The sequence below is a fragment of the Ascaphus truei genome, chromosome 19, assembly GCF_040206685.1.
Source record: "Ascaphus truei isolate aAscTru1 chromosome 19, aAscTru1.hap1, whole genome shotgun sequence".
NCBI classification, from domain to species: domain Eukaryota; kingdom Metazoa; phylum Chordata; class Amphibia; order Anura; family Ascaphidae; genus Ascaphus; species Ascaphus truei.
In genome coordinates this window covers 13696242-13718382 of record NC_134501.1, presented here as the reverse complement: position 1 = coordinate 13718382, position 22141 = coordinate 13696242, and the positions used below count along the sequence as shown (strand labels likewise).

General features: G+C 47.7%; 1 protein-coding gene across 1 annotated transcript in view; it reads right to left on the bottom strand.

Moving 5' to 3' along the window:
* Positions 1-22141, bottom strand: part of COTL1 (coactosin like F-actin binding protein 1) — a 31410-nt gene that overhangs the window by 8600 nt on the left and 669 nt on the right. Inside the window, exon 2 of the mRNA XM_075576678.1 lies at positions 21266-21348. Within this exon, the coding sequence (XP_075432793.1) occupies positions 21266-21348 (83 nt within the window). The remainder of the gene's footprint in view (positions 1-21265; positions 21349-22141) is intronic.

Here is a 22141-nt window from a genome sequence, read left to right as displayed (position 1 = left end):
GCTTCCCTTTTGAAGGCGGTCATGCAAGGGCAGCGGGAGGACTATGGCTGCAATATAACTGTAAAGTTATTTGTTTATCATTGGTGCTACTGTACATACAAGATATGTTATCAAATGTTAATCATATCACAGCTATGCCATATAAAAATTAAATAGAAAGGGATCTTGTCACAATGTATCCCAACAAGAAGGTATAGGATCACATATGGATACGCCACGTAAAGCTCACCGTCACCCACATCTTTCCCCACTAGTGTAAAATAATAGCCTAGAAACACTTTGACAAGACTCATGTGATGCCTTCTGCATGTCATACCACCCTTGCACGTGCCTCATCTCAGACCCAGGAAAATATATTGATTTGGAATTTTCCATCCTCTATATACCGCTTCTAAATGCGCCCAACCCACACCGGTCGCCAAACTCCAGGTCACCTGTGTGATAATGATCCAGTGCTGTTCTGTATTTATATTTACTGGCCTGATCGAATCGTGTAAAATATAAAGAAAGACCAGCGGGAATTATTAACACGGATGCTCTGGAGTCAGATGGCAGGAATGGCCGACTAAAAAGTGTATTCGGACAACTGACCTGGGTCTAGTGAATATTTGCTCATTAGATGGATGCAAATAAATGTCCCACTTTTCAATATATAATCAAATAGTCCACGGTCCGGTTCTTTTCTCTATTTATTCAGAGACAGTAGAAAAGAGGTGTTGAAGCCGGGGTACTTAAATGAGTGCCATGGGATCCTAAGGCCATTCCCCTGATGAAGTGTCTAAGCGATACAAAACGCGTTGTGGTGAGGTCAGGGCTGCGATGGGATACACGCGACGACGAATACCCGGAAGCTGCTAGCAGAGTACACCACGAGAACGCCGACTGAAAGTTAAAGCTGGTAGCTGTATTTCATCTCTGCATCTGGACTTTTCCCTTTTCAACATCTAAGGACACTTTTAGGATGCGGGGTTTCTCAGTAGAGAGCTTTATGCTTTATTGTGTGTACTCAGACCACTGGATCTATCAGATCTTTTTTCTTTTAATTTGGAAGCTATATGTTTTTATTATTTGACATATAAAGTATAATTTTGTTATTAATTTAGTCTTTGTTTTTTCTCTTCTTGCGCTCCGTGTGTGTATACAATAGAAAACAGTCAGTTGAATCATTCAGGCACATAGAATCTAGTTAGAGTGGAGAATCCTTAGCTTGGTGGTGTTAAATGATTCTGAATACTATGAATCCATATACACCCTTTATACATTTTAGCAATCACCTGTTTCTCACTGTCAGCCAAATTATTCTTAGTCAATCATCAACATTAGAACACTGGTTCTTCCTTTAGCAATATTTATTTTGGTTTAGAAACCCAACTTTGTTCGGTCAGTAAGGAACTCCAGTATATAATTAACTATGTTCTTATCTTTTAAGACCTCTCTATTGTATTGTATTTTATTACTAACTAACTATTTAACTAACCTTTGATTCCCAACTCAATATCATACTATTCAACTTGCAGCACAAAGCATTTCTACACCTGCCGGTCTTCACACTGATTTATCTCATCTTTGCAGAGGCAGCTAATATTTTCCAATATAAATTTCTAACTTAATACTAAATTACTTGTTAACTAGTTACATGCTGAATAGATATTTATATAGACAATCTAGCATCTTTATTATTTAGGCTTCAAAGTCGTCCTACAGTATATTCATCTACTACTGCATTAAAAAAAAAAAGTGATGGCGTTTCTTCCCTTCCAATGCAGGTCATCACAAGCTGACCATACTTTAGTTTTTTGTTTTTTGTTGCAGTTTTCTTTCTCTGATGCAGAATGCAGAAACTGCATTTTCACTTCGATGTGCCCTCTTCTGGCTGCGTCCGAGGAACCACGGTGGCAAAAAAAAAAATACTTTTAGTCCTGCATAAATCAACTCTTTTCACATCAACTAAACTTCACCCTGCTAGGAAGAGACCCTTTGTACCGGTCTCCGTGCCGATTTCTAAAATCCTCCCAGCTAAATTGTTCTCTGCTCTCCATGCTACAGAGTATAAATTGAGACCGTCATCTCTCGGACGTCATAGTTTGTTTATCCAGAGCGCTGAAGGCATCTCTGCACAGCCGTGCTTGTGACTGCATGTGGGAGGCGCGCACTGTGCAACCACATGGGACGCCATGAGAAGCTAATGTCCCTGCTGGCTGCGGTGTTCCCGAGCGCAGCTGCGATTTGCTTAGTCGCATGGGCCTCCGATCAGCATCGACCCACAGAGCATATACGTTGGAGCTGCAGGAGGAGAGGGGTTCATAACCCCCGGGATTAACTGCACCAGCTGCAGTCTGGCGAGCCCTCTTAAAAAATAACAAACACTGCTCCTAGCTGTAGGACAGGGGGAAGAAAAAATAATAATAAGGACTACCTGCAGGTAGGAGGGACGTGGTATAGTACTACCTGCAGGTAGGAGGGACATGTTACAGTACTACCTGCAGGTAGGAGGGACATGTTACAGTACTACCTGCAGGTAGGAGGGACATGTTACAGTACTACCTGCAGGTAGGAGGGACATGGTATAGTACTACCTGCAGGTAGGAGGGACATGGTATAGTACTACCTGCAGGTAGGAGGGACGTGGTATAGTACTACCTGCAGGTAGGAGGGACATGTTACAGTACTACCTGCAGGTAGGAGGGACATGTTACAGTACTACCTGCAGGAAGGAGGGACATGGTATAGTACTACCTGCAGGAAGGAGGGACATGGTATAGTACTACCTGCAGGTAGGAGGGACATTTTATAGTACTACCTGCAGAATTCAATTTCCTGTCACTCAAGCTAGGGATGGAGTTAACCCTACGTTGCCCACTGCCATGAAGAACAGGATAACAAAACACAAACCCGTACGACAACTGAATGATGAATATGAACTGCAGTTCTACAACACACAAATATATGCCTCTTCATCTTTGGTCATCCTGTCCAATAAAAACAAACATTTATATAAATAAAATAAAACACACACTACCCAGCCCTTATTCATTCTTCCAAAAAACTTCGCACAAAATCCCAGTCTGGACCAACACTCATTATTGAACTACATTATTAAACAATGGCATTACACTACAGAGCCTAGGCAAGTTTTAGAACTCAGAAGGGCTTTATCGCCTGCCTCATCAATGCAAACTGTGCCAATTATAAGTGTCCTTCAGCAGAGAGCAACCTGGATTGTATAAGAGTGCCATTTGAAGTATAGATTTTGAGTCTCAATTTGGAAAGGTAGGGAATTAATCTTAAAATGATGAAGCAAGCAAACATGGTTGCATTTGGCAGAGTGCTTTTATTTTAATGCATCTTTAATAGAACCTGCCAAGTGGCAATAGTGTTTTATTGTACATTTCCCCCCCAAAATAGTGCCATGCAGATCTCTCCCACAGGGCTATGCAGCGTTTTGGAAGATTACCAATGTTACGTTGGCCATTTTAAAAGGGACCCACTTAAGGGTTTTTAAATCCGGCTTCTGATTGCATTTCCTTAATACATCTATTTGTAAGCAGTTTGCTCTATCAGCATTGTGTCTTTCAAACTACGTACAACAAGCTTATAAGAAATCCCAAATCATCAATTGTCTTCGTATAAAGCTTGCTCGCATAATACATCTATTAATAACAGCCTTTCAGCCAGTTGGCATGCAAGCCAACAAGTTGTGGCTGAAATGAATTACGAAAGGTAAACCCTTTCAACGTTGGAAGGACTTGCAAGGCATTGGTCTGAAGAGGTTAAGGCCCATGTGTACCAAGCGGTGCTCTGCCAAAAGACACTTACAGCCCATCTATGTGAATGTGCCAGCAGCAGAAGGGGGTCTTATGGCAGCAGAGTACCACTTGTAAATGTGGATGTAAATGCCAGCTTATTTCTACACCTTTGGCTTATGTCCCAATGACCGTATCCTGGTCTGCATGTCAGAGCATTGTATTAAAACATTGTGCCAGAATAAAGTCACTGAGTCACTGTCAAAACGTTGAGCTTTCTGTGGCTGAGCAATGACTGCCCTTCACACTACGAACGCATTCAAATCTGCAACAAAAAGTCCTTGTACATTTTGGGTTTTCCCAAGACCACCCAAAGGAAGGAAAAAAAAAAAGCACGAAAAAGTACTTTGCTACCTGAATAAAATATTCTCCAAAGTAGAAACTCATGTTTGGAAGACGGAGTTTTACTCCCACCATACTTAAAGAGAATGTGACATGAAGTTACAATCCAACACTTACTGGTGGTGTAACCAAGAGAAAATTGTTTTAGATCTTACCATAGTTTTTTTCCTAGAGCCTATCCATGCCAGTGGTCACCACTGGGTTAAACTCCACCCTACAGTAGAAATCGGACAGACGACTTTCACCTATGGGAGGGCCTTAAATAGCTCCACCTTTCCTCCCCAGGTAGTCTTAAGATGATACAAAGCTGAAACATGTAATATAGAAGTGTTAATCATCATGCAAACAAGTAACTGGGTGAGAATTGGTGTACATTGCCATGGATGGACTCCAGGAAAAGAAAATGACGGAAAGACAAAAACAATTCTCTATTCCTAGTTGTCCCCGTGGCAGTGGTCACTGATCGGACTTGCCAAAGCTGTACCCAAAACAGACTGACGGGGAGCTAATGCGGGACTGGACTGCCTGGGACAGGCTAGCAGACGGGTAGCGATGGTCCGTGAACAGGCCAAAGGCAAGTGGCAGTGGATCAGAGTCATGGGTCACAAGCAAAGGTTAAGGCAGGTGGCAAGCAGGCAACAGTGGTCAGCGACAGGCAGAGGTCAGGACTGGAGAAAAGCAGGCGACGAGGGGTCCAAGCAGGGTCTGGTACACAGCAACAGGTAAAGGCACGGAGGGGGCATAGAGCTGGCTTACAAGGAGACCCAAATAAACAGGCACATGAAGACTAGACCTTATATAGGACTGGCTAGCGGCGATGGACAGGTGCTGGGAATTAGATAATCAAAATCCTTCAAACTGTTCTCTGTAGAGAACAGTAGCAGTGCCTGTGGCAGTGCAGAAGAACTCCAGGCTGGGAGTGAGAAGAACCAGTTCAATCCACACTAGCACAGAAGACATAATGGCAATGTAAAGTTTATTTATTGAGCAGTATAAAATTAACTGGGGAGAAAAAAAAATGCACAGCCACATGAGAATATTTATTATCCACTGCTGCCCTGCATGAGAAGAAGTCTTTCCCGCCCAGGATGCGGCCATTGCAGAATAGCCTTTAACCAGTTTAGGATCTGGTTTCTGCTGGATGGTGTATGGTTTTTTGATGGCCATTATGATCCAATGGCTTATCGTCACTTTTGAGGTCGATTGCCCCCTTTTTCCTCCATCGGGAGCACAAATAACCTGTCTGACTTCCTGAAGCTCTCCATTCTGGCATGATATGGTTTCAGACATCACTACACTATCGAGTGTGCAATACCAGTTCCTTAAGGATTCAGACACCATGAGGGCACAAACTCCTGATTGAACTGAAAGGTGGTGATAATCTAACATAAGAATTGCTGGACTGGTTTTAGGACGACCTTGTCCTGATGAAAAACAAGGAAAAGCTCTTTTATGGCCAGTACTTTTAACTCGCTAGTTCTATGTGCGAATGTTACAGTTAAGCATTAAATGCACGTCTGAAGTTTTCTGGAGTGGTTCAAAGGGAGCTCAAATCAATTCCTGCAGGACAAGGCAGGAATTGGATCCTTAAATTGGTTTAATTTTCCGATGAGCTGGGGGAATTGCTTCAAGATCTGCAGTAACCAATAGTCTACTCAGCAATTCTGATAAAGTACTTATTTGTACTTTCAGGGAACCAAGATGGAACCCTAGCTCCAATCCCTCTTAAATATTCTACAATTGCGGGACCAACTTTTTTTAATATTCTGGTGTTCATACCACTGACAAAAGAATTGGCAAATCCTGTAATAAACTGTAGATGTTGACATTTTCCTTGCTGCCATCAAGGTCTATATAACCGATACCTCCTTTGTTTTGAGCAGGTTCGACTCAACCTCCAAATTTTTGGATTGGGATGCTGACCTGGCCCTGGGACAGGAGACGGAGGAACTCGCAATTGCCATGGCTCTTCCATCAGCATGTTGATCAATTACGGAAGTCAGGCTCTGGGTGGAACTACTGTCACCATTTCTGCCCCATCCAGGTCTTATCTTTCTGAGCATCCTCTGTATCAGAGGAATTTGTTTAAGCTTGGTTTATCGCTATCGCCATCAGATCTCTCTCAGGAAGTCTCCATCTCTCCACCAGCTGGTTGAAGATCCTGTTGTCACGGTAACTTATGAAAAAAGTTGGTAGGTGGTCACTGCAAACGGAACTCAGCCAAAAATGATAAAATAAAATCAGCTTTATTAAACTTGAATGCTGCACATCACAGAGAGCACCTCTGACGCGTTTCGTTCCGTTGTGGAACCTACCAACTTTTTCTCTACTTTACCAATTTGCGTGGAGCACGCAGGCAACTAATCTTGACTGGGGAGCCGGGTCCCCCCCTCCCCCTCAGCGTGAGCGCCTGGTGCCACCCCCCTTGGGACTTCTAAGAGCGCTGGAGCGCATGGCACGCTGTAACCAGTCCCAGCACAACTATCTACTTCCTGTGATGACGTCTTCCACAAGCGCGGCGCTTGTTCAGCTGGGACCGGCAACACACGGGCAGTGAAGACACCGGGTCGGGTAAGGGCAGCAGGCAATAGTATCCGTGAGTACACGAGAGGGGCATCCTACGGCTGCTTCTCATCCTTTCTATCTCCTGTTCACTAGCCCCCCACCTAGGTTTTTAGTCTGTTTTCCTGTTTTCTTATGACTTTTATCCCTTCGTTGTTTCAGTGTCAGTTTAGTTGCCTATTTACCATTTTGTTGGTCAGAGACTGCTCACTTATTCATATATATACCCAGTCATATGTGTGTTTGTGGAGCACCGGACATTGTGGGGTTCACTCTCCTATATACTTCACGGTAACTTATGACAAGATATAACAAACACCAAATATCTGGGTTGAACTGAACGAGGCTTAGATATAATAAAATATATTTATTCCTTAAAAAAGGTGAACACAGCAATATAGTACAATTCACAGGCAAGAAGGTAACACTTACTTAGGGTTGGGGAATGGAGAAGTATCAGCTAGCAATTCTCCAGCAATCCAGTGACATTCAAGATGAAATCAGAAGAAGAACTAGAACTGTAGGGTTGACATAGTTTATATACCTTTGTAACCCTATTCTTAACATTGAATACAGACTATTGGTGAACAATTATCTGTATCCAATCCCTAACGTGGAAACACAGTTTAACCCATGCCCCCCAGCTAGTTAGCCCATGCGTACTGGGACTCTGAGGGTCTTATTTCTGTAGCCCCATAATTAAATCAGGGGCGACGACCAGTCTACCAGATGAAGTATCTGGCAGGATCTTCATTGTTTGTAGGTGTAGATATAACACTTACAAACCACTCCAGTTTGATGCTTCTCCGCCAAACAGTTAGAGTGGCAGAGTCTTTTGATCAGTACTTGGTTCCTAAACTTTGGGTCGCCCCCTGGACCATTTGCATTCCTTTGTGTGAAGGAATCTGCGCGGGTTTTTATCCCCGCCTTGGAATACAATATTAAAGTTAAAACACAGACATATTAAAATATCCGGTTCCGTTACGTCCAGCGGGTCCAAACTTTCCAGATCTTAATGCCGGAACTGGGACATCATATGATCCAAGTTTCAGCCTGCTGCGACCTTCAGAACCGGAGACCACTTAAACCGTTTCATACTTTAACACAAAATTCTCCGGTGTGTGTGTGTGGTGCAGACACTGACATTATAATGAAACATGGGAACAGGGGAACATACATTTTCCTGACATGATAAGGTGTAAGCCACATTCCTGGACCGCAGTCCAGTTAATCCCTTGCCTCCCTGGTGAGGTCAGGGGGTGGCCAAATGGGGTGCAACCCCTTTAATACCGGGCCAACCCCCCTCTACACCTATGTGCAAGGAACCACTCTCCTGGTTCCGACAACCTTAGACTCAAAATCGGCTCGCAGATTGCCAGAAGATCCGTCAGATGTTGTTGTACCCAGGCAATGATGGGGGATATTTCCTGTAGAACTGGGCTTCTTCTTCCCTTATATAAAAAGTTACCTTTCGATTGTATAACCAAATTTGAGGCTGCTTCCTTCCATCTGTAATAAGTAATTCATTGCTACCACTATTGCGCTCAATTCAGGAATTGAATTGTACATTGTGACACCTGGCAGGCCACTTTCCTTGGGCTAAATTGGCATTTAGTTGGGCACCCCAACCTGCGCCACTTGCACTAGTCGTATGAGCCAGACCTGATCTTTTAGAGGACGACCTGTTTCTGTTCTTGCCCTGCTCCCACCATACTAGGGATTCTCTTAACCTTTGTGGCAATCCAATTGACTGGAGTGGATATTTAGTCTGGCTGTCCCATGGTCTTTGAAAATGCTCATTGTCCCCCTTGAATGATTGCCGTCCTTGTGTCATGTGGAAGAAAAACCTGTTGCTTCCATCGTATCGAACTACACCCCTAAATAACAAATGGTGTTGGATTAGGTGGATTTTTTCCCCAAACTTGACCAATCAACCATGTACCATTAGAAAATGTAGCACTCTTGCCAATTGTTGGGAACAACTGGGTCTGGTCTTGTGTTTTTTTTAAATGTTGTCCAGATAATGGAAGATCTAAACTCCCTCTTTTCTTAGTTTGCCACAAGAGTCCTTAGTACCTTCATGTAGGTTCTCAGGAGTGATTAGCTAGGATATAACTCATAATGCACCTGCCCTATGGCAAACCTCAATAACTTGGACTGCTGCACATGGAAGGCAAGTGTCTTTCAGAGAAAATACCCTTTCCTCCTGATGCTCGCGATTGTCTAAGTTCCTGCAAAAAAGGTGATTTCCTTCAAAAGCAAAATCAAGACAAATTGTTTAGATGCAGAGTCTACTTGCCAAGGCCATAGCACCCTTCTGGCTGCTACTGATAACACCATATATTTTGCCACCAGCCTCACTGAATCCTATGACGTCTTGGATATAAAATCCGCTGCCAGTTTCAGCTCAGAGATGCTTTAATGATCTGGGATCTTTTGACTCCCTTTTCTAGAGCCTCCACAATTTTAGTGCTCTAGACACTGATGTTATGGACACTAACAGCCGGCAAGCTTCTCCTGCAGCTGTAAATTATATTCTTAAGGCACCCTCCATGGCTTTATCCATAGCATCTTGAAAAGGAGGCTGCATCATCCGTCTCACAAATCTCAAAATTACAGTGTCTACCTTAGAAAAGAAGTCCCAGACATCCACGTTTTTGTCTTCGAAGGGTACATTTTAGTGAATTCCAGGACATTGATACTTTTCTAGCTGTGTCCATTACATCTTAATTTATTTTACATCATGAACGAAAAAAGGCTCTAGAGTTTCTAAGGAGGCCTCTGAAAATACGATCTTCCGGCTCCGCAGGGTAGAGTTCGTTCTGTGTGTAGAATTTCACTAAGCATCTTAATGAGCTCCAAGTCAAACACCGAAAATTCCCCTGTGGAATAGTCATGGTCAGAGGACCCAATATTGGTCTCCATGCTGCAGAATTGTTCCTCTTCTGACGAGGAATCCCACGATCTCTCTAGACTGGTGTGTGTCCTTGTATGTTTTTGGCCTCTACTTGCAGCCTTGAAGGATACTGTTTCAATGCCTTGTGTTACCACATCCTTCATCCATGAAATGTAACATTGGCTCGATATGGTCCTTTGCCGCTTCTCTAAGTGAGTCCTCCCAGAGCTCCTGGCTTTCGAACGTCTGTTTCTCACAGGCCGCACAGTACAGTATTTGGTTTTCCTTGTAGCTTTTTTTAAAATGATAGTTGTTGTAATTATCTTAGCCCCTCCTTCCTGGGGCTGTATACCTGAAGTACTGATTGATAGGTGAATTGTTACCATCTCTCAGAAGCAGCAAAGCAAACCGGAAACTAACTAACTACCTGGGGCTTACCTTGTATTCTTAGGAATATCACCTTTTGCTGAATAACTATCCAACTTTAAACAAGTTTTTGCTCGGTTTTGTAAGGTTTTTATTTGGCAGGATCCCAGCGTTTGTGCAAACCTTGCTTTATTTGGACAGGCTCCTTGTGTGCTTTTTAAGTAGCAGGTTTTTTCATGTTCCTGTGCAGGACTGGGGCCATCCTCCCCCCTAGCAGAGGTAAATGAGAATTTTCACAGGTAGTGTTAGGACCTGCATACTGGTCATGCCGTGACGTGGCTGCAGGCTTGTAAGTCTTTGGCCAAAGGGTTTAACTAAAAATGACCCTTACTCATGAGAATACCAACATTGAAGTATTTAACTATGTATTTTGTCATATTGGATGTAGCATTGGGTATTTTGTCTTCCCTTGTGTGCTTTGTCAACTATAGGGAACAAAGCAGTGGCGTCTTAAATGGTCCGAGCGCTCTCTTCTGCGTGACGAGAGCTTCTGGCTCGACCACCCCCGCTATGTGGTAGCGGCAGCCTATTCCAGCAGGAGATGGAGCTAACAGGTGCTGCAGCACAAGTCTTACAGACCCCTTCAAGCTGCTACCTCTGTGGTCTTTGCAGCAGATCAGTCTTGTTGACACCACAGACATGCAACTCCCTGGAGTGCAAAACATCCGGGATTCAGAAGGAGAGAGAGGCCAGAATTCCACTGGATCAACCATCTAAGGTACCTAATCTAAAATAGGACAGAATGACTACCTGGGGAGGATAAAAGGTGGAGCTATTCATGGTCCTCTCACAGGTAGAAGTCTAACATATCTCAGCTGTAGGGTGGAGCTCAGCCCATTTGTTACCACAAGGAAAAATACTTCCAATAGTTTCTCTGCCGTTTTGAGTTTAAGTTACATAGTACAGCTTTGAAAAGGTAGGTCTCAAAATGTAACTGGAGTATCATGATATATATCACATGATATACAAATAAAACATTTTTTACAGGCTCATATCCAAGGGGGCTTGTCCTTCATTCCCCAAATCACCCGATTGGGGTGTTTTCTCCCGAAATTCCCTATTGATGTCATTTTCAGATCATTTTCAGCCACGTCAGTGAATATAGAAGCCCCTAGGAGTACCGCAGCAAATGCAAACCTGCAGTGATCAGAGTGGTCAGTGGTCATTTGTAAGAGTTTGTTTTTAAAAAGGTGGGTGTTGTCCAACTGCTTCAACCCAGTGACATGCCTAGGTATTTCACATTACCAAACAAGTCCATGTAGGAAATACTGGCTTCAGTAGAAATAGATTTCAGTAACTAGTGGAGAATGTGTCTTAATGTTTAGGAACATTGAATATTCCCCCCTCAATTATCTTTTTATGTTGGCTAGAAGCATTTCAGAAGTCAGAATTGGCCAAAGATGTTTAACCTTCAAACTATATGGAGATATGGGTTAAAACACTGAAAGGTCTGCAGTTCACACACACACAATATTTTTGCATAAAAATATCCCAATTAATGACATAACATTTGAACCCCAATGAATTTCTCTATGTAATGACAGGAGAAGACTAAACGGTACAGTTTTGGCAATTCAGACAAACACAGAATAAGGAGATTCTATATTTTCCGCTGCCATGTAAACGGAATATTATAATTTCTTTTGACATTGCAAACAACGTCCAAAAACAAAATAAATATGGAAAAATATAATAATATTACACAGAGTCCTATTACAGCAAAATGATGCAGGGGGACAATACATTGGGGTGTGGAGCTTTTCGGAGTATTTTTCTTCCGCCTCCTCTATATATATTTGTTAAGAAGATTGAGATGGAGAACAGGGGAGAGAAAGAGTGGTTTTGTATGTTGCGTGCAAAAAGGAACAGGTGCTATCTCGACACAAACAGAAGAGCGATGTATTGGGAGTCCTGTTATTGTGGCTACATAAAAGTGCAATATGAAAGGCAAACAGAGCAGTGCGCATGCCACAGATTCCCAGGGGAATGGAATAATTATATAGTGCAAAGAAGAGGGGAGTTTTGCCAAGACAGTGTAATTACAAGATGTGCAGAGATTATGTCAGACGTGTTTATAACTAAACCTTTTAATTTTAGATACATAGGGCTAAATTCACTAAAGTGAGATACAGTAGCTATTAGTGTTATTAGAACTGAGATATAGACACACACACACACACACACACACACACACACACACACACACACACACACACACACACACACACACTAATAGGATTATTTTTTTTAAATTTCAAAATTGAGTGGGGAACAGAAAACAAAAACATAGAGGGGAATTCTTGCAAAGTAATGTAGCAAGAACAAGCAACAGAGAAGCCCAATGCTACATCCCATATGACAAAAATACACAGTAAAATACTTATATATTCTCTTGAAAAAGGGTCATTTTGTTTAACCCTTTGGCCAAAGCATTGTAAGCCGGTGAGCCACGACAAGGCAGACACCTGTTCGCAGGTCCCTTTCATTTTACTGGATATAGATCCAATGTTGGTCTTTCTCCCTCTTAATAGAGGTAAATGAGAATTGTAATCCTAATAGAGGTATATTAGCATTTTATCTGGTATGTTAGGACTTTGAGCCCCCAAGGTAAGTCTGCATTGTATATGTATTGGAGTTTTTATTTTATATATATATGTATATGTATTTTGTGGGTTTATATGTATTCGTTTTTTTTTCTTTTTTATTATGTACTAGCTGAGAGACCCGGCGTTGCCCGGGATGTAAATGCGTAATAGGTAGTATTATTTATAAATCGTGGAACAATAGGTGAGTATTTGTTGTAAAGGTTGGATAATAATGTTGAAAAGAAAGATGGAAGAAAATGTAATACGATGTTGTATAAAAATGGTTTATTGTAAACACACCACAGTACAATGTATATTTTGGTGACATAAGTGATGTGAAAATGTGAGGCGTGTGTCCTGCTAGGGTGTGAGGCGGCAGGTGGGTGTTCAGTACGGGTGGCGCATGGGTAGTGAGTGCTGGCTGTGGGTCGGGGTCCTGCTAGGGTGTGAGGCGGCGGGTGTGTGGCGAGTGCGGGTGACAGCTGGTCAGTGATATTGTTGCGTAGGGGCAGGAGGCGGCAGGTGTGTGTCGAGTGTGTGGGGTGGGTGAGAGGCGGCGGGTGTGTCGAGTGGCGGGTGTCTGTTGAGTGCGTGCAGCGGCTGTGTGGCGCAGGGGTGTGAGCGGTGGGCGGGTGAAAGGCAGAAGTGCGGGTGGGCGAAAGGCAGAGGCGGGAGGGCGGACGAAAGGCGTTGAAGGAGGGGAGGTGAGGTCGGAGGGGTGGTGGGGGGTGGGGAGGGGAGGTGAAGGGGGGCGGAGGGGAGGTCGGAGGGGAGGTGAGGATGGGTGGTGAGGGGAGGTGAAGGGGGGGCGGAGGGGAGGTGAAGGGGGGGCGGAGGGGAGGTGAAGGGGGGGTGAGGGGAGGTGAAGGAGGGGTGAGGGGAGGTAAAGGGGGGGAGGGGTGACAGGAGGGGGGTGACAGGAGGCGAAGGGGGGGTGGTGACAGGAGGTGAAGGGGGTGTGAAGGGAGGAAGGGAAGGGGGAGGTGGAGGAGAGGAAGGGGGAAGAGGGAGGAGGGGAGGTGGGGGAAAGGGTGAAGGGGGGAGGTGGGGGAAAGGGTGAAGGGGGGAGGGGTGAAGGGGGAAAGGGGGTAAAGGTGGGGGAGGGGAAAAGGGGGGAAAGGTGGGGGAGGAGGGAAAGTGGGGAAAGAGGGGGGAAGGGGGGAAAGAGGGGTGGAGGGGGGAAGGGGGTGGAGGGGGGGAAGGGGTGGAGGGGGGGAAGGGGGTGGAGGGGGGGAAGAGGGGAGATGGGGAAAGGGGGGAGGTGGAGGAGGGGAGGAGGGTAAGGGGGGAGGTGAGGAGGGTAAGGGGGGAGGTGGAGGAGGGGAAGGGGGGAGGTGGAGGAAGGGAAGGGGTGAGGTGGAGGAGGGGAAGGGGGGAGGTGGAGGAAGGGAAGGGGGGAGGTGGAGGAGGGGAAGGGGGGAGGTGGAGGAGGGGAAGGGGGGGAGGTGGAGGAGGGGGGAGGTGGAGGAGGGGAACGGGGGAGATGGAGGAGGGGAAGGGGGGAGGTGGTGGGAAGAGGGGGGAGGTGGAGGAGGGGAAGGGGGGAGGTGGAGGAGGGGGGAGGTGGAGGAGGGGAACGGGGGAGATGGAGGAGGGGAAGGGGGGAGGTGGTGGGAAGAGGGGGGAGGTGGTGGGAAGGGGGGAAGAGGGGGGAGGTGGTGGGAAGGGGGGAGGTGTGAAGGGGGGGGAGGTGGTGGGAAGGGGGGGGAGGTGGTGGGAAGGGGGGGAGGTGGTGGGAAGGGCGGGGAAGGGGGAGGTAAGGGTGAAGGGGGGAGGGGTGAAGGGGGAAAGGGGGTAAAGGTGGGGGAGGGGAAAAGGGGGGAAAGGTGGGGGAGGAGGGAAAGGGGGGAAAGAGGGGGGAAGGGGGGAAAGAGGGGGGAAGGGGGGAAAGAGGGGTGGAGGGGGGGAAGGGGGTGGAGGGGGGGAAGAGGGGAGATGGGGGAAGAGGGGAGATGGGGAAAGGGGGGAGGTGGAGGAGGGGAGGAGGGGAAGTGGGGAGGTGAGGAGGGTAAGGGGGGAGGTGAGGAGGGGAAGTGGGGAGGTGGAGGAGGGGAAGGGGGGAGGTGGAGGAATGGAAGGGGGGAGGTGGAGGAGGGGAAGGAGGGGGGGGAGGTGGAGGAGGGGAAGGGGGGAGATGGAGGAGGGGAAGGGGGAGATGGAGGAGGGGAAGGGGGAGATGGAGGAGGGGAAGGGGGGAGGTGGTGGGAAGAGGGGGGAGGTGGTGGGAAGGGGGGAAGAGGGGGGAGGTGGTGGGAAGGGGGGAGGTGTGAAGGGGGGGGAGGTGGTGGGAAGGGGGGGGAGGTGGTGGGAAGGGGGGGAGGTGGTGGGAAGGGCGGGGAAGGGGGAGGTAAGGGTGAAGGGGGGAGGGGTGAAGGGGGAAAGGGGGTAAAGGTGGGGGAGGGGAAAAGGGGGGAAAGGTGGGGGAGGAGGGAAAGGGGGGAAAGAGGGGGGAAGGGGGGAAAGAGGGGTGGAGGGGGGGAAGGGGGGAGATGGGGGAAGAGGGGAGATGGGGAAAGGGGGGAGGTGGAGGAGGGGAGGAGGGGAAGTGGGGAGGTGAGGAGGGTAAGGGGGGAGGTGAGGAGGGGAAGTGGGGAGGTGGAGGAGGGGAAGGGGGGAGGTGGAGGAATGGAAGGGGGGAGGTGGAGGAGGGGAAGGAGGGGGGGGGTGGTGGTGGAGGGGAAGGGGGGAGATGGAGGAGGGGAAGGGGGAGATGGAGGAGGGGAAGGGGGAGGTGGTGGGAAGAGGGGGGAGGTGGTGGGAAGTGGGGAGGGGGGAGGTGGTGGGAAGGGGGGAGGGGGGGGTGGTGGGAAGGGGGGGGAGGAGGTGGGAAGGGGGGGGAGGTGGTGGGAAGGGGGGGAGGTGGGAAGGGGGGGGAGGTGGTGGGAAGGGGGTGGGAAGGTGGGAAGGGGGGGAGGGGGTGGGAAGGTGGGAAGGGGGGGAGGGGTGGGCAGTGGAAAGGGGGGGGGAGGTGGTGGGAAGAGGGGGGAGGTGGTGGGAGGTGGGGAGGTGGTGGGAGGTTGTAAGGGGGAGTGAGGGAAGGTGAAGGGGGGTGAGGTGGGGGTGGGGGTGAAGGTGGGGTGGAGGGGAGGTGAAGGGGGGGTGGAGGGGGGGTGGTGGGGTGGTTAGGGGGGGGGTGGAGGTGAGGTGAAGGGGGGGTGGAAGTGAGGTGAAGGGGGGGTGAAGTGGAGGGGAGGTGGAAGGGAGGGGAAGTGTAGTGAGGGGTGGGTGAGGGGAGGTGGAGGGGGGTGGAGGGGATGTGGAAGGGAGGGGAAGTGTAGTGAGGGGTGGGTGAGGGGAGGTGAAGGCCGCTCACTCACCCGTCCGGCAGCTCCCACGTGGATCTGAGGCGGGAGGCAGCGTGTTGTGGCCGCTCCCCCGCTGACTGTAGCGGCGCCGGGGGGGGGGGGGTGGAGGGGAAGCGAGTGAGGGGAGGTGATCACTCCGCTCCCCCGCTGAGTGTAGCGGCGCCGGGGGGGGGGTGGAGGGTAAGTGAGTGAGGGGAGGTGATCACTCCGCTCCCCCGCTGAGTGTAGCGGCGCCGGGGGGGTGGAGGGGAAGTGAGTGAGGGGAGGTGATCATTCCGCTCCCCCGCTGACTGTAGCGGCGCCGGGGGGGGTGGAGGGGAAGTGAGTGAGGGGAGGTGATCACTCCGCTCCCCCGCTGACTGTAGCGGCGCCGGGGGGGGGGTGGAGGGGAAGTGAGTGAGGGGAGGTGAAGGGGGGTGAGGGGACGTGAAGACCGCTCACTCACCCGTCCGGCAGCTCACTCACCCGTTCGGCAGCTCCCACGTGGAGGGGGGGGATGAAAGCGCGGGAAACAGGAAGAGGCGGAGCCTCCGGGACCGGTGGGGAAGAGAGCGGGAGATGTGCTGCTAACACTATGAGCCCCGCTAATGTATGTAACACCCCCCCCCCGTTGTGTGTGTGTGTGTGTGTGTGTGTGACAGTGTGTGTGTGTGTGTGTGACAGTGTGTGTGTGACAGTGTGTGTGTGTGTGTGTGTGTGTGTGTGTGTGTGTGTGTGTGACAGTGTGTGTGTTTTTTTTTTTTGTGGACCTTTGGCCCGTCGCTCCGCCTCAGGCCAATGAGAGGTGTGGGGGGCGGGCCAAGGGGGTGGTGTGAGTGTGTGAGGCCAATGAAAGGTGTGCGGGGGCGGGCGGCCCAAGGGACCAATCAGATTGCCGCTAGGGACACCGGACATCCAGGCAGGCAAACATACAGTGCTTTCACTAATATAGTATAAGATTCGAGGGGGTGTTCGGTTTATATGCATTTGGGGGGGGGTGTATATATTTGGAGTGTAGGTTTTTTTGTATGTATTTGGAAGGTGAAGATTTTTTTTATGTATTTGGGGGGTGGGAAGGTTTTTTTGTATTTGATGGCGGTGGGGATTATGTGAGGGGGGAGGGAATGAATGAGGAGTGGGGTAAATGACAGATGGGGGAGAGTGACAGGAGAGAGGGGGTGAGTGAGGGAATAAGTGAGGAAAAGGGAGTAAGAGTGAGATACAGGGGAGAGAAATACATGTAAGGCGGGGAACGATTGAGGGAGAACGGGTACTTGATGGGGCGATTGAGGAACATAGTGAGTGAGACGGAGGGGAGAGAAATGCATGGGATGGGGGGCAAAAGAGATGGGGCCAAGGCCGCCGACACGGGTTGGCGGGGTGGGGCCTGGTCGTAACTCTAGTCCTGGGCCCCGGGAAGTCTGTCTGCGGCCCTGCATTTAAGGCACCTTATGAGGAACAGACCCAGATCAGTAGTTGAACCCACACAACTGCTGTTAGGCCGCGTTTATAGTGCCGGCTTTGGTGCGTGCGACATTCACGTGATGCAGCCGTCGCATCGAAAACAAATGATGCCAGAATACAGCCGCTCTGTCGTGCGCACTATGTGCACCTTCGACGGAATGCAGGTATTTGATTTGGCGCTGCCGCAAGCACTATAACTCGCGGCCTTATTCAGGACAGCAGCACTAACAGTGTGAGCTAAACCAGCGGATGGCTAGCACCACTGTCACAGTGTACTTCGTTCTGAGCTCTACTGCTCTTACCTGTACAGAGCACTTTACCCTCTTCTGGGATAGAGACGCATACTGTGTCCAATAAGAAGTCTTCTGCCATGAGACACCTGGCACGGGAAGACCCCTTACAGTCCATCTATTTGAATTGGCTGTAATGTAGGTGCCTTATGGCAGAACACTGCTTAGTAAATATGGCCCACTGTCTTTATCCTTTTATAAGATAAGAGTCTCTCAAAAAATGTTCACTTATCTCTACTGAAATGCTGGCAAACATCAATTTTTTTTAAAAATACATTAAAAAAGGTTTTCAAATGCATTAATCATCCAGTTTTATCTTATTAAACATATCCCACGCTTTTATTTAATTTAGTGCCATGTGGGGCAATCAGGGCCTAGATCTCTTCTCTCCTGCCACTCTGCAAGACAATTATTAATATAACCGTTCCCGGGAGAGAAACAGGCAAACTACTAAAGCAGCTGCAGATCCTGGCCTCAGTTCTGCTCATTGCACTGCAGGGAGGACAGCTTGGCACCACGCTCCAAGATAACCAGCAGGAAGTTATACAAGGAAGGGAAGCGGCCACAGCTACGCGAGTTACACAAATAACAGCAGCTTCCTACTTACTGTAAACTGTACACACTTCTCACTTGAGAAGTCATGTCATGCTCTGTAGCCGTGAGCAGTGAATGGTTTGTAAGGGAGGGGCCCTTCCCGGGAGCGGCCCTTCCCGTGGCTGCACGTTTCTGGGCCCCTCCGGCAGCAAGGTGAAAGCAGCATTGAAAGTTGGCGTACTGCTATGTATGCATGCAAAAAAATCATTGGGCAGGAATGGCACTCTACTGGATTCCAAGGGAAATTAATGGAGCAAGACGACCAAGATGGGAGGATGAAATCAGACAATGTGTTGGAGTGACGTGGAGAACAAGAGTTGCAAGCACAGTACCTGGGGGATCATTGGGGAGGCTTCACCCAGCATTGGGGGCACAAGGGCTTAAGATGACAGATATAGAGGACCATGAATGTTACACTTTACAGAAGTAGCACCAGACTCAATTATGTTCTATGTACAACCACCTGGATAGGGGAAGATGGCTTCACAACATATTTTATAGGGGGCCAAAGAAAGAGCCCATCACTTATTGTCACTGGTCTCATACAGTTGAATGTAGTTTACATCTGTCAGAACGTTTCCATGAATGTTGTCTGGGGTAGGTTTACTGGTTACTCACTTTAACCCAGACTATGCTGAAAAAGCCATGCAATATGGCGGACAAGCTTAAAGCTGGGTCCCCAGTGGTCGCTGCTGCGCGCGGTACAGCGTGCGCACTACACACCAGGGCACACCCCTCTACAGGGCAGGCCCAGTCGGCGTGTTTGCGTGCATAAGGTGCGATGCACGACCGCCTTGACCAAAGGACAAGATTTTTGTCTTTTGGCATGGCGGACAAGCATTGGCCACGTCACGGAGGCGGTTCAGCCAATGAGGGCGAACCAGCCACGTGACGTCATGGCCACGCCCCCATCCCCCCCCCACCCCCGTCGGATCTCCTGCTTTCCATTGCAAGACCACAGGTCGCAGCTGAAACGGTTGCACGCACCGCCAGAGCCGTGACCACTGGGGCCGTAGCCTAAGGCCCCGCTCCCTCAGTCAGCGCGCTGACAGGCAATTGACCGCTACCTGCGGTCTGTAGGGAGCCGGAGCGGGGGGGCGTGGTTTGAGTGGGGGGGCTCTCGTGCTGTCATACACCCCCCTCCCCCTTTGATCCCTCTTTCACTCCCGGAGCCCCTCGCACTCTGAAGCCAGGCACAGAGGGAAGGACACACACAGGCACTCACACACACACACAAATACACAAATACACATGGGGGGTGAATCGGAACGGGGGGGGGGAATCTGATTGGCTGCTGGGATGTAGCGTGATGCGACACTCGTCAAAACCACAAGCTCCTTGTAGCTCCGGCTGACTGACGCGTCACAGCACGCAGTCAGCCACGCCAGAAGGAGCCAGCGGGGGCATCTAGAAAGGGGGCAAGCAGCTGGCGGCCGCAGCGGGATCAAGGCCTTAAGGGGTCCATGTTAAAATGGATTTGAAGCAAAAGGTTACTGTGATTATTTGCATGTCCTTTCCCAGAATCCCTTGCTGCAGTGGAAGCACTGTATGCTAGCAGACAACGGTGAAAAGCTGTCCATTGAAAGTTGGGCAGTCATCGTGTAACTGGCCTTCTCTGCACCATAGTGCAGACCAGTCTGGCAGTAAAGGGGTTAAAGTAGTAGTGATTGTTCTGCTGGCTCGAGATCCAGACAACATTGGTTATTCACCAACAGGGGAAAAAAAAACAAATTATTTGGACGCCCTTGCATCAAATCTAATTTAGAACACTGGTTATGGGACCTTGAAACAATTCAACCATGCTCTTCAATTAAGGAGCAGATACATTATGCATGTGCTGACATGTACATTAATAGAGCTATTGGCAGCATGAGGAGATAAGATGAATAGGAAGAAGGGTCAGTAGCACAATGAACTCAGATAACACATTTGACTTTGTTACATATTAAGTTGATGTTAACATTTTAAACACAGTGAACCAGGCACTTTTACATTATCCCGTAACATCCTACAGTTACATTGCAATTAGACATCATTGCTGGGTTTTACGGTTACATGACAGCTAAGCACTGAAAGGGTTTGGTAGCCACCATATGGGCATGCCAATAACTGCTGTTCAGGCTTTGAGAAGGAGTGGCTCAGTGAGTAAAGACACTGACTGGCACCGAGTTTGGAGCAGGGGAACCTGGTTCAATTCCTCAGTGTTGGCTCCTTGTGATCTTGGGAAAATCACTTCATCTCCCTGTGCCTCAGGCACCAAAAACATAGACTGTAAGCTCCACGGGGCAGGGACCCGATCCTGTAAAATGTCTCTGTAAAGCGCTACGTATAACTAGCAGCGCTATACAAGAACATGCTATTATTATTATTACGCACCGATGGTAACCAAACTCAATGCACCTCAGTAACCTATTACAAATATCTGATTAATTAATTCTGCACACCGCCAAAAAATTTCAAATAATTAGTCTTTTTACATGATGTGCCAACGTAATACAGATCGCTGTACAAAATGGCAAGGCCAAGAGAAACAATAAATACAGGTATAGTGTGCAATGCTCTTCTAGAGGCAGCTGCAACAACACACTGTTGGATCGCCTGGCAAAATCGCTGTTACATCTTGCGTCATTCTGTATTATATGAAACAGTTTGCTGATGCTGGGGACTGTAACTCAATGCTTTGGTCACCTTTACAGCAGCGAAGAAGTTAAGATCATTCTCATGGTCCAATTGTCCAGTGTTGCAGGACTGAACATGTGAGCCCCTAGTCAGATCTATGCTGCACATTCCAAACATGGCAGTCCCAGCCCCTCCTAATCTCAACTGATAATTGCCATCCTTTGCCTATACTTTCTATTATATTGCTACAGCTACAAACATTTCTAAGCCAATAACGTGGCCTCTATGTTAACATTTAAACACATACTAGTTCTTATTTAAAGAATGAACCAATTGCAACCAGGAGGTGTAGATGTCAGCATTCATAGGATTTCTAGGGAAGGTAATGGGGATTTCTTACCTGTGCATATGCTTACAAATTCGTTAAAGTCTGAGCCTTGATCTCCAGGAACTATTTTAGGTCCATCGTATTTAAATGTTACCCTTGGGAAAGAGATATATATTAATACAAATGGGTTCCGCACATACATACATACAAATAAATAGTGTGTGTGTATGTGTGTGTGTGTATATATATATATATATATATATATATATATATATATATATATATATATATATATATATATATATATATATATATATATATAATCTCCCCCTACAGAGACACTCAGCTAGGTACACACAAAAGTAACACTGTATTTTGCATAGAATCCCATTAGGGTTTACCTCAATGTTTATTTACTCTTGGTGCCCTAAAACCTACATGGTATTAGCATCCCCCTGTATTTCACAGTGCATGTATATTTGTGCTGTATAGCACAGTCTGCGTGGCGAATGTTCTATATAAAAATAACATAATTAATCTCAGGTATGCTGGAACATAAACATTGTAATTTGCGTTGCATATACCAGCTCATTATAATCATTTAAATGATAAATGCTTAAACTCATTGGCCAGGCGCTCATTATCCCAATGTTTAACTTTAGAACTGATGTTCCTTAATACATATTTCTCTGAATTTCCTAGTGGTTGTACAGTATTATTATTATTATACAGCACTGGGGATAGCTAGAGTCAGCTAATCTCAGGTATACAGAAAAGGATTATACTGTGCATATCAGTCCATCATAGAACAGGATTTACTGGAATAAGAGAAAACTATCAAATAGACCTCCCCTCCTCTCTGTATGAAGGGGTCTGAGGGTGTGGCAATGCCAGTTTACCAGTAGTGCCAGACCTGAGCAGTATAATAGGATTTAAAGATGTAGAAAG